The 13,204-nt window shown below is 37.1% G+C and overlaps 2 protein-coding genes across 3 annotated transcripts; both read left to right on the plus strand.

Moving 5' to 3' along the window:
* Positions 1-50: 50 nt before the first annotated feature.
* Positions 51-2,386, plus strand: LOC149387018 (ENTH/ANTH/VHS superfamily protein). Of its 2 annotated transcripts, XM_089624469.1 has the most exons (3): positions 51-845; positions 1,290-1,609; positions 1,679-2,386. In XM_089624469.1, exons 1-3 carry the CDS (start codon positions 173-175, stop codon positions 2,384-2,386), a joined length of 1,701 nt encoding a protein of 566 aa, XP_089480595.1. In that variant the 5' UTR covers positions 51-172. The 2 variants fall into 2 exon arrangements, with proteins under 2 accessions (XP_089480595.1, XP_089480594.1); XM_089624468.1 differs by having other exon boundaries at positions 1,290-2,386.
* A 6,357-nt stretch (positions 2,387-8,743) lies between these two features.
* LOC149387019 (uncharacterized) lies at positions 8,744-9,967 on the plus strand. The gene is made up of 2 exons (XM_089624546.1): positions 8,744-9,075; positions 9,488-9,967. Exons 1-2 carry the CDS (start codon positions 8,860-8,862, stop codon positions 9,686-9,688), a joined length of 417 nt encoding a protein of 138 aa, XP_089480672.1. The 5' UTR covers positions 8,744-8,859; the 3' UTR covers positions 9,689-9,967.
* Positions 9,968-13,204: the final 3,237 nt, after the last annotated feature.

Consider the following 13,204-nt stretch of genomic DNA (forward strand, 5'->3'; position numbering starts at 1 on the left):
AGACACCCTTAATTTAAGCTCAGCCTCAAACTCTAGTGGTCTTCTCATCAAGCTACACTTCGTAAATCCGAGCAAACCAATACCAAAGAAAAAAAAAAGAGACAAAATTCTTCAAGACTAAGAAGAAGAAAAAGAAAAAAGGATCTAATAACATTGTCATAATTGAGAAAAAATGAGTCCGAGCAAGATAAGAAGAGCGCTGGGGGCGATGAAGGACCAGACGAGCATCGGTCTGGCGAAAGTTGGAAGCTCGGCGTCTCTGTCGGACTTGGACGTGGCGATCGTGAAGGCCACGCGCCACGTGGAAGAGCCGGCGGAAGAAAAGCACATACGGGAGATCCTGAGCCTGACTTGCTACTCTCGCGTGTTCATAAGCGCGTGCGTGAACACGCTCTCTCGCCGGCTCAGCAAGACCCGAAACTGGACGGTGGCTCTGAAGACCCTCGTCCTGGTCCAGCGGCTGTTGGCCGACGGCGACCCGGCGTACGAGCAGGAGATCTTCTTCTCGACGCGCCGCGGGACCCGCTTCCTGAACCTGTCGGACTTCAGGGACGCGTCGTCGGGGCCGGGCGCGTGGGACTACTCGGCGTTCGTGCGGACGTACGCGCTGTATTTGGACGAGCGGTTGGAGTATCGGATGCAGAGCCGGCGCGGCCGGAGGAGCGCCTTTGGGGTCGAGGAGGAAGATGACGACACCGCCGCCGCCGTGAGCCACCAGCAGCAGATGACGACAGCGGTGGTGGTGAGGGCGACTCCGGTGAGGGAGATGAGGACGGATCAGGTCTTCTCCCGGGCCCACCATCTCCAACAGCTTCTCGAGAGGTTCTTGGCCTGTCGTCCAACAGGTATATATATATATGTATGTATGTATATGAAATACATTTATATGATCCGATCACCGAGATCATGTGATTGTGTTTTCCTTTATAATTTCTTTGACTTTTGTTCATATTTTGCGTTCTTTCGATTGTGTATATCTTGCCTTCCCGTAGTAGTGGAAATAGATCGAGTCGATATCTAATGAAAAAAATTATATATATAAGTTTATATTTTCATGGTATTCATTTAGAAACTGGACATATTTATTAAAATAATTCTTCTGGTCTAACATATAATTTATCTGATTACTCAACGGGACAAAAAACCATTTATTTAAATGGGATCTAGAATTGAAAAAGTTATAAATAAACGTAAAGTTCGTATGCACGTACATGGTATATATATGCGTAGCACATGCAGAGTGTTTACGTACATGCATGCAAGTACTGATTGATAATGCTTGTACACAGGAGAGGCTCGGAGCAACAGGGTGGTGATAGTGGCTTTGTACCCTTCGGTGAAAGAGAGCTTCCAAATGTACTACGAGTTGACGGAGACCATGGGAGTCCTGATCGACCGGTTCATGGAGATGGAAGTCTCGGAGTGCACGAAAGTCCTCGACCTCTTCTCCCGCGTCGGCAAGCAGTTCGAGGAGCTCGACCAGTTCTACGGCTGGTGCAAGACCACCGGGATCGCCCGCTCCTCCGAGTACCCCGAGGTCGAGAAGATCACCCCCAAGAAGCTCCTCGTCATGGACGATTTCATCCGCGACAAGTCCCACGCCGCCAGGGCTCAGTCCAAGTCCCACGACGCCGCTGAGGACAGAGGACCGGATGGGTTGACATTGCAGCCCAACGAGGGTGATATCCGTGTCGTCGAACAGAAAGACGACGACCCTAACGAAGAAGAAGAAGAAGAAAAAGAAGAAGAAGAAGAAGATCTGAATGGTATGAAAGCGCTCCCGGCGCCAGAAAAATCAGTCGAAGACGTCGTAGTCGTCACCGGTGATTTGTTGGGCTTGGGAGATTCGACGTTGACTGCCGAGGATCACGGGGATAAGTTAGCCCTAGCGCTCTTCGACGGCCCTCCTTCGCAGCAACCAAAATGGGAGGCGTTCGGTGACGACAGTGCAACGACGACGACGACTGACTGGGAGACGGCGCTGGTGGAGACGGCGAGCGTGATGGCCAGCCAGAGAACGGAGATGGCGGGCGGGTTTGACCCGTTGACTTTGGACGGGATGTACAAGAAAGAGCCGACGAGTACTCTAGGGTTAGGGTTAGGGTTTGGGGCGAGCGCGAGCAGCGTGGCAGGGACAAGGGCGTTGGCGCTGCCGGGGCCCGCGACAGGTGGCGGAGACCCATTTGCGGCGTCGTTAGGGGTGGCTCCGCCGGCGTACGTGCAGATATCGGAGATGGAGAGGAAGCAGAGGCTGATGGCGGAGGAGCAGATGATGTGGCAGCAGTATGCGAGGGACGGCATGCATGGCCAGCTCGGGATGGGCCGGATCCAGCACACCGGGCCCTATAATGTCGGGTTTGGCCGCGGTTACACGTCGTCTTACTAATAATGACTCGTGTTGGTTTGATTGGTTGGTTGGTTATGTCAGAAAAAAAAAAATAGCTAGAATAATTAACGTGTAATTTTTAATTAATTAGCGAATTGACGTGGACTATATAGGATAAATTTGATGTTACAGACAATTTTGTTTGTTGTGGAAGAATTATTTGATTTATTTTCCATTCCACTGTGGAGAAATATTTTTATTTTCCATTTTATTGTGATTATTCTTTGGCTTCATGTTAAAATTGAGAGCGTGATTTTTGGGGCATGGGCGGAGTTTTGCAATCTTTGCTATGCTCAGTGGTATCGAAGGTTTGCTCATACCAAAGGAGTTGGGCTTTGCGAGGATTCGTACGTGAAACAGTGTGAGCAAAAGTGAAAGGTTTGCTGATCCAGGATGCTCGCTCAAGAGTTCTTGCAAAAAATGTCTCGGAACTATGCTCGAATCGCTTTTGGGGTGACTCTATTAATATAATTATTTATCATTTTAAATCAAATGCCTAATTATTCAGGCTTGCTCTTTAATTATTTATAACTCTTTATTTCATGATTTTCCATCTTAGCTTCCTATGTGGGACATAATTGTTAGCTTCTCTGTTCCTATTTCTTTTGAACTTCATGTTCTTTGTTTTCAACTTAATAGAGATATTAAATAATATTTAATACGTTCAAGCCAGTACCTAACACTAATTCATTGTCATTCCTGTGTTTTTAACACCCAAACAGATAGGTCGTTAAAGTAAACAAGTATTCATAAGAGTACGTATATATTTGTTGAATCATCTGATTTTTGAGATCCAGCGGCCAAAAAAGCTACTGAAATATTGTTTTTTGAATTACAACTGTTTCTTTGTAATATATAAATTTGTTTTTTATTTTCATGGAATCCATTCGTACGGAATTTGGACGGAATGTTACTGTCCATTTGGGAACGGAATTGTCCATATGTCCAAATTAGATTGTACGGTGTCGCCAAATTACTCACTGGCATTGGCAATGAAAAGGTAAAAAGTTTGAGGCTGATAACCAAAAATCACGATAAGAGGAAGAATGTAATTGCAACAATGCAAAAAAGATCAATACAAACGGGAAAGAAGGACTAATTCAATTGATATACACATAAAGAGACAATTTATTTTGTACTTTTTATCTCATTTGTACCCTTGCATTCCAGAAAATGAAGAAAAGAAAACACATGAGAGAGAGAGAGAGTCTACTTTTGTTGCCACCGATCTCATAGTCCGACTACAAAATATGATGTACAACTCAACAATTGAAAATCAATTATTACTATAAACCGTGAAGTAATTTCAGAGGCAAAAACACAACAGGAAGATAAAAATTAAATGAGTTAGTTGATAAAGATGTTATAGAAAGTTTTTTTTTAAATGATGTGTTTCGATGCGATTTAATATCGAATTTGACAGCGTGTTGAAAATTTCAATTTTTTTCCGTGCTATTATGCAATTTTTTTTCAATGTATTGCGAAAATTGGTACGACTGGCCGCTCCTCAAGGACTTCCGAAAAAAATGTGATAGTAATAATATGAAATATAATATATATCTTACATGAGTTTTGTAAGTATGATAGTAATAAAAGTTGGCCACGTTTTACGTCAGCTTTGTAAATGATTTCTAAGATTTATATTACACGCTCACTTGGAATTCAATTTAATAACTAGTCCCGCAATTTAATTTAATAATTAATGACATTTGTGATCCCTCAATTATGACATTTTAAACCGGTTACTCGATGAAAAAAAAATTGCATTTTCAATATTTTTATAGTCAAATTTTCACATATAGTCTTTCTGTTATTTTTTGTGTCAAAATAGACGGACCAATGAAGTCAACATGACTTCATTCCAATCAGGTTTACATAGTTTCAATGGGTGACGATGAATGTGCGGCTTTCAATGGGATTTTGTCCGCATCGTCTCCGACCGCTTCATATAAAAGGCCCCGGAGAGGCTCTTCTTACGCTAAAACCACCGTTAGAAGGAGACCTAGACCAACGAAATGCTATGTCATAGCTATCAATGCTGAGTCAACAACATTCACCGGATTTATGTTCGCCATTGTTCGACGATAAAAGATGTAGAATATCGGAGCCGCCAATCTCCATGGAAGTAAAAGAAGAGCTGCTAATCGTCATCGAAGGCTCGAAATCGCGGTCCGAGATGATCGAATTGAGTTATTAAGTTATATAGCCACACGGATATAGTGGATTGAGATATAGCCCACTTTTGGTTAATTTGTTGTAAATAGCCAAGTAAACTTATTAACAAATTAATAAAAGCCTTATTTAACACAACCAAACATATATTTTAGGTAGTTAATAGGCTGCCACGTATGCAAGTTGGCTATTTACAAATTATTTACCAAAGATTGGCTAATTTACAATTCCTATAGTTTAGGTGGCTTACGTAGCCAATTTTTTGTACAAATAATTGGCTGCTTAAGCCACGGAAAGTGTAGCAATTTAAAATTGGCCAACCTTTCGTTAATATGCTGTAAATAGCCATATTGCTTACGTGGCAGCTTATTAATTAAATTAGGTTTACACTTTTGCCCTTATTTAATTCGCAGAAACCGAATAGGGAAGTTTTCAAATTTGAAATTTGAAATTTCCTGCAGATTTTGAAAATTAATAGCCCATTTATTGTTATGTTTTTGGAAGTTTTTAGCGTTGACTTTAGGTAATTAGTATCTATTTTCGTGGTTAAAATCTGTAAATATATTCTTCATTTATTGATATTATTTTGTCTTCCATATATTCATAATTTCCAAAATTTTCGTGCTCAAAATATTTCCAGAATTTTTTTTCAGTTCAAATATACTGTAAATATGCTTCTTATTTACAATGAATATACTGTTAATATGTTGTATATTTACAATGAATATACTGTAAATATGCTTCTTATTTACACGGATATACTGTAAATATGTTTTCTATGAACAACAACCAGGAAAAAAAAAAAAACTGTTCTTCGCGGTGTCGCAGATCGGGACCTTGGACGCAGATCGCGGAGAGGAGGACGATTTATGGTTGTGCCATCAACTCTCCGGTGCTCTACGCGTCATTTCCCGGTGTCTCCTCTCGGTCCGGCATCCTCGGCGGCTCGTGGTTGTCCTCTTTTTCTCGGCTGGAACACGCGTGAGTGATGCTCGGTCTCGGCCATTGATGGCGCGCAAGGAATGAAAAAGAAGATAGGAGAAGGAGATGAAGGAGACGATGACGATGAGAGAGAGAGGAGGGGGGTGCTCGGGCTCGGCATTGATGGCGGCCAAATCTCTCTCTTTTTTTTTTCCTGAAGAGCAGTAAAACAAGACCGATACAAATCGTATTTTTTATTTATTTACTAACCCGTGTTCATTCTTCTTCGTCGTCGCTGTATTTCTTCTCTGGGTTTCGATTTCGATTGTAAATAAAGGTGTTGAATCTTTTTTCCGGTTCAAATTTGAGCAGTTTCTTCTCTGCGATTTTTGGGCATCTTTTTTTTTTTTAAACAATATTTTTGAGCGGTTGCGTGTTAATGTGAACGCAGCTGATGGTTTTAATTACTCCTCGATTTTCGCGTGCATTAATATCCAAATATTACAGCTGATCACGTATTAATGACCCGGAAGATAGTGGGCGGGAAAATGGAAGGGTAGTCTCGGCCAATTTTTGTTGTAAATAAATCCTCCTGGCTATTTACCACTTATTTACAGAACGTTGGCTAAAAATAAATTGACTATTTTCAGGAGGCTACTTAGCTTAATTACCCAAAAAAAAATTGCATTTTCAATATTTTTATAGTCAAATTTTCACATGTAGTCTTTCTGTTATTTTTTGTGTCAAAATAGACGGACCAATGAAGTCAACATGACTTCATTCCAATCAGGTTTACATAGTTTCAATGGGTGACGATGAATGTGCGGCTTTCAATGGGATTTTGTCCGCATCGTCTCCGACCGCTTCATATCAAAGGCCCCGGAGAGGCTCTTCTTACGCTAAAACCACCGTTAGAAGGAGACCTAGACTAGCGAAATGCTATGTCATAGCTATCAATGCTGAGTCAACAACATTTACCGGATTTATGTTCGCCATTGTTCGACGATAAAAGATGTAGAATATCGGAGCCGCCAATCTCCATGGAAGTAAAAGAAGAGCTGCTAATCATCATCGAAGGCTCGAAATCGCGGTCCGAGATGATCGAATTGAGAAAGTTTGACTTTGATAGCCACAATTTTTTTGGGGTTTATGTCCAGGTACTGATGAGAGAGAGAGAGAGAGAGAGAGAGAGAGAGAGAGAGAGAGAGAGATTTGTTTTTTTTTTGTATCTATTTTTATTTCATAATGGGATTCTTCCTATAAATAGAGGAGAGCATTTTCATAATTTTCTTCATTTAACATCTATTTTGATGGATTTCTTAAAGAAGACTACACGTGAAACTGTGATTATAAAAAAAGATTAAGAATGTAGTTTTTTAGCTCATTGTACAACTTGTTAAAAGTGTCATAGTTGATGGGGTAAAAATGTCATTAATTCTTAATTAACTCTTCCATTGTATTATGTTAAGAGCAGTGACTTAAAAATTAACAAAATTTATTGATGAATACAAGTTTGATTAATATTTCAAGTTAACAGGAGACCAAAAAGCTACCGGTTTGTGGTTTCTAATTTGGTATAGTTGTACTGGTAATCCCACACCTAGTTTCATATTGTGAGATCATGGATTCGATTCTCAAGCGCTGTAAAAAATACATCTCCCATGTAGGTTTATTCTTTTTCAGTTTAATGCTCATGTACTATCACGAAATCTTGATCGATATGTCTCATGTTTTTATACTCTGAATATGTATCATGTAAGTTTAACCGATAATATCACTTCTCCAAAATATATATATATATATATATATATATATATATATATATATATATACACACACGATAGGTTCAGAGAATATACTAAACCTAGATCGGAAGTATATATATTAAAAAAGAAAAACAGCATAAACTATGTGGAATAAAATATTTGCGTGTTTAGCAATAGTGACAAGCAATTAGTTGTTGGCCACAACTCTCAAACCTATGTGCCTGCAATATGTTTGTCGGGTTTCTTCATTTGTATTAAGCTTATTATTATAACTCGTATTGCTTGATATAGATGACACGACACATATCTTATATCCATATATTATTGGGTTACATAGTACAATCAATTTACGTGTCAAGCATTAACTATTAGTTTGCACTAAATTTTGTGTGAAATCAGTATTTGATTGATTCTCTTATTATTTTAGTAACCCCCCTCGATGTATTCAGCCTTAATTGTATCCTGTATTTTATTCGTACCACTAACTTTTATACGCAAATGATTCCATTGTATTTAACCCCGTATCCAATTTCTATTCATTTATTAATTCTTTCAACACCTTCCAAAATTTAACTTGGTGGCAAAGACATTGCCTCTGAAATGACCTCTGCTAGGGAGCGAAGATTTCAATCCATAAAAAACACATAGTATTGACGTTTGAAGATTATATCAATATTAATTGTTTCAACCTAAAAATAGAAACCATTAATTATTGCTCTATCATAAGAAGAGAAATTCTATAGAAGAAAGTAATCTCAAATAGATGATTTTACAGTTTTCTGATCCCTCCAACTTGAATTATATTCTTTTAACCAATTTTTTCCCTTTCGTTTATCTGTATAATAAATTTATGATTGACCCCTTAATATTATTTATGTCGATAGTATTAAATTTATTTTATTTATAAGGTTTCTAATATTGGTTAGATCCTGCACCAAAAGGGAGAGAATAATTGATAATGTCATAATCAGCACAATTAATGAATAAAATAATAGTTGAATATCGCGCTTATTTGCTGGAAAACAGAAAGCACTAGAATGAAATAAAAACACTATACTTAGTAACATGGCTTCTCAGATTGTAATCTGTTTTTCTAGTTTAAAAACACTGTCTTAAATCCTAATTATTGATTAATATATATTAATTCTACGCATATTCCTGTAATCTTGTCTATAATAAAAGAAAGAAAAAAGTTATAAAACTGTAAATATATATATATATATATATATATATATATATATATATATATGAATCAATTTATTGCAAAATGTTTAAAACAGCCTGCGATTGTACAACTGGTAATAACAATGTTATTAGCTGACATAAAGTTTCTCCAATTAAATGTATATAATTATTATTATCGCTATATATATAAATATTGACAACCAAGTTTTCCTTAAAACTTTCTGTACCATACAAAAGAACGTCTGGCAAGAATCTTGTCACGTCTATAAATATACAAGTTCCATAAATTGATTTTCCACATTCTAATCATCACCATCAAAATATATTTTCCATTGCTTCCCACTTTTTTCCCTTCTGATAATTGAGTTAGAGAGAAAAGAGGATCTTATATTCTATAACCGAAACCTTCTTTTCCAACAAAATTATATTATGGGAAATTGTGGCAGCTTTCCGAAGACAAAAGGCGACGAGGCCGTGGCGGCTCCGGTGGAGGAATCGGTCAAAGTCAAAGATGTTGACGTGGAAGAAAAGGAAGTCACAGTCAATACTGTTGAGGACGATCAGGGAAATAACACTAAGAAGGAATCTGATGATGGTGATGACAAAAAAGAACAATCTCTTCAGACCTTGCTAACCACTGAGGAGGTATTGAATTCTATCCGATAAATGTTTTAATTTCTGTGGAATAATATGTAATCCCTTTCTCTTCAAAATTTCCATACCAATTGTTGATTACATGATATTTTTTCAACAAAATTAGACGTGAGTTAAGAATAACTGGTCCTCAAAATATGAACATATGTTAGAATACATTTTTGTTACGTAACAGATATCATTTTATTGGAATGAAGTTTGGAATTGATATACTTTGATGATATTTGATTGAAAGATATAAAATCTCTCACAAGATCGTATCGAATTGGCCCTGGTTTTTTTTTTTTTTTTTTTTGAGGGGGCTCGGATGGAAAAATATTATTGGAGGGGGCAAAAAAAAACATAGTTTTTATTTTATTTTATTCAAATAAAGACTTACCATTAAATTAATAAACATTGACAGGTTGTGGAGAAGAAAGAAACGAGTGAGGAACAGGTTGTGGAGAAGAAGGCCGAAGAAGCATTGGCTACACAAGTAAAAGAAGACACTATTGTTGAGACAAAGCCTGAAATATCAAAGGAAGCACAGGAAAAGGAAAAGGAAAAGGAAAAATCTACTATTACTGATCAGAAACCATCAGAATCTGCAACGACCACCAAATAAAACAAAAAAAAATTACTTGTGACATCCGAGGCTTAAATCTCTATTGTTTAAATATGTTATATTGTTATTACCTACATCTATTCGATTTGTTGTGTATGCATGCTTTAATTTTGCCTTGTAGTTAATTGCATAGTGTTTTCATAGTTGCTTTTCAACATTTTTGAGCTTTTTTTTTTCATCAACGATGTTTTGGACATGATTTCAAGCCTAATCGTGCTCATCCATAAATTCGGATGAAAACATTAATGAATTTCAAAATCACGATAGTGAATATTAATAACGCACATGAATGGCAAGTGCAACACGTTGTCTCTACAAAAAATTTCTATAGTTGATGAGTGAACCCGATCAACCAAGATCAAGAGACTCATAAAGCTAGATCCTAGATCATCATAAACTCTGCAAAATAGTTATTCCATAATCAAATATGATTACAAATAATACAAACAAAGAAAGCGGATACTAATAGTGATGCAAAACAACGAATAAAATTTGTGTCTAGCCTTGAGCGAAGAGCGAGCCACGCATACCAAAAGGTTGGACTGATTTTTATCTTTGATCTACTTTATATTTTATTTAATGCTTATCAATTTTATATCATAGGATTTATTTAGATAATTTTTTTTATACTGAGTACAAATATTTTTATAATATAACTACGGGGTATATCTTCGCCATACCTGATGACTCTTGATAAAAATCCTTGTTGCATTGCCCTCGTTTCTTATCAAAACTAAAGAATCAGTACAATCATATTAGCAAATAAGAAACTCAACTTAAATTAAAAAATTCAAATTGCCCTAAAATGAAAATAGTTAGCACGGGTACGGTTCAATTAAAATAGCATTTCAATATATTAAATATCGGAGTGTAATTTTTGTGTTCGGTTAAAAAAAACCCAAATAAACACATTTGATAAAAGAAGAGATTTGTAAACAACTAGCCACTTGAGTAGAGAAGTTTTAAAATAATAGCTCAACTATTAGTTTATTAGGGAAATAGCCCAAATTATTTTGAGTTTTCAAAATTGTCCTTTACCCCCAATTTTATTTACCACCTCTTCTTCTTCATCTTCTACGCATCAAATCCCCAAATGCTTATTCTCCCTGCAACAAACTCTAGCCTAACCCTAAACCACCATAACCAAAATCCTTACGATTCCTCTTCATTCCTCTTCCCTCGCAAGGTCGCCGATCGCTCACATCCGAATCTTGTGGTCGTGTGGTATCATGCTTCGCGTAGCTGTTCACCGTCATGACTCCGACGAGATAGAGCCTGGCGGGAGAGTCTTGGTGCTCAGCCTCGGCGGTGCCGGAGAGATCGGCGACGCTCAATGGCAGAGGATCAGCAAGAAGTGCCTCGCCGAGGCCGCGATCAGCGCGCTGATCGTCCACACCACGTGGCTCTTCAGCCCCCGCGCGAACTCCTCGTCTCCGGCGGGATCGGATCCCGCGAGAGGCTCTCCGCCGTCATCGCGGATCGCGCGAAACCCTAGGATCGCGCAGCTCCTGAGGCTCCTCCCGAACTCGGCTCGCCGCCGCTGGGGCCCAGCACCCACGGCGTCCCCGTGGCCGACATCGTCACGCCGGCGTTCTTCGCCACCACCACCGTCACGCCGTCCCCGTTTCGGTTCAGTTTAGTTTGTTTCATTCCCGAATAACTTACCTTAAAAAGAGAGACATTTCAGAAAATATTTCAAGGTTTAAGTGCTTCCCCCTTTTTTTTTCAGACATTTTTTGATGTAGTGTTTGTTGTTGTTTTGCGTTCTTTCAAAACATGTTAAACAATTAGATTTTGCTTGACCTCTTGCTCATCAAGTACAACAGAATCAAAAAAATATGCTTTGCATTTGTTTTTTCAACAATTAGATTTTACTGAACATTTGGGACTATGTCTTAGTCAACGAGCATAAAGTAATGTTGCTCTCCAAGTCAACACAAAACAAGTCATGTGCAGTGGTAGGTCAAAAAAGCTAATCAGGCGTCAAAGAGGCAGAAGAGAAATCAAGTTTCGTTGTCTCTTGGTTATTACTAATTATTATGATAATTAATAAAATCCTTGAAATAGACACGTCTTTGGGATGAACATGAAGAGAACAAATCAAACGACTATTCTATATCTTCTATTGATGGCTGTGTTGCTATTTAGTTAAAAAAAAAAAAAAAAAAAAAAAAAAAAAAAAAACAAGGGAAAGAGTGGTTGGAGATTCGTACTTGGTTTGTACTAAGCCTGGTTGGATGAACTGATTTTGGAAATAAGATTTACTGTTAGATTAACTAATAAGTAAATCGTATTTACTGTTAGATTAACTAATCCTCATCTCTGATACTTTTACTGTTAGATTTATTGTCCTCAATTGTTCACAAAAATAATAAGTAAATCGTATTTACTGTTTGATTAACTAATTCTCAACTCTGATACTTTTCGTGTTATGGTATATAAGATTTACTTTTATTCTTGTTACGGTAAAAAAGATTTACTTTTGTTCTTGTTATGGTAAATAATATTTACTATTATTCTTGTTACGATAAATAAGATTTACTGTCGTTCTTGTTACAACAAATATTATTTACTATAGTTTTTAGTATTGTTAATTAGATTTACTAATTTTTTTGTTATGGACGATATTATTTACTATGATAGTTAATAATATTAACCTAAGGGTACTATTGGAATATTAGAATGTTGTCATGATAAATTGGCTATTTTCCTAAATATGTTAATAGTTGGGCTATAATTTTAAAGTAGAGGTGTTGTTTTGGCTAGTTGTTTAGCCGGCCCATAACTTTTTGGACCAATACTTTGAATTTGAGTTTTTTGCGTTTTCAATTCATGCACGAAAAATAAATGGATCAACACGTATGAGGTGACATGGTAGGAAACGAAGCGAAAACCAGCATTGCCTTGAAAAAGACCTTTCTACTTTAATTTAGAAAAAAAAAAAAAAAAAAAAAAAAAAAGAGAAGATAAAACAAAATGCAAATCTGCATAGTTTGAGGAAGAGTACTACATTAAGAGCATACTTCAAATTTTACTCTTGCTTCTATTAACACTTCTTTTTCGGAAATGTTCTAGGACGTTTCATATAATATATGTTTGTTTGTGTGGGTTGAGAAATTGAAATTGTATTGTACACTTGCTTTAATATACGAGACAAGTGTTTATTCATTTGCATGTAAACAATGACGTGGAAACAAGTGGGGCATATTTTCCTTGGAAAACGCCATGAAATTAACTGATCATCATTATTACCGTTGCATTAATTAGCCGCCTAGTTAATTAGCTTATTTTTGTCTTATATTATATGTATCATACACATTTTTTTTCCTTTTTTGCTAAGCGATTATTTAAGATGACCTACCAAGCCTGTTTTAGTCTCCTTAATATGTTAACTGATTCGTAAATATAATAATATTCAATTCATCAACAAAATATGAGTACTTATCTCTCGTTGTGAGGGTACTTAGAATGCAAAGATTTCTGTTAAGTCAATGTCATTATTTATTCCTACAAATG

This window comes from Urtica dioica, chromosome 8 (assembly GCF_054948205.1).
Source record: "Urtica dioica subsp. dioica isolate 48M chromosome 8, U.dioica_male_clone48M_v1_H2, whole genome shotgun sequence".
NCBI classification, from domain to species: Eukaryota; Viridiplantae; Streptophyta; class Magnoliopsida; order Rosales; family Urticaceae; genus Urtica; species Urtica dioica.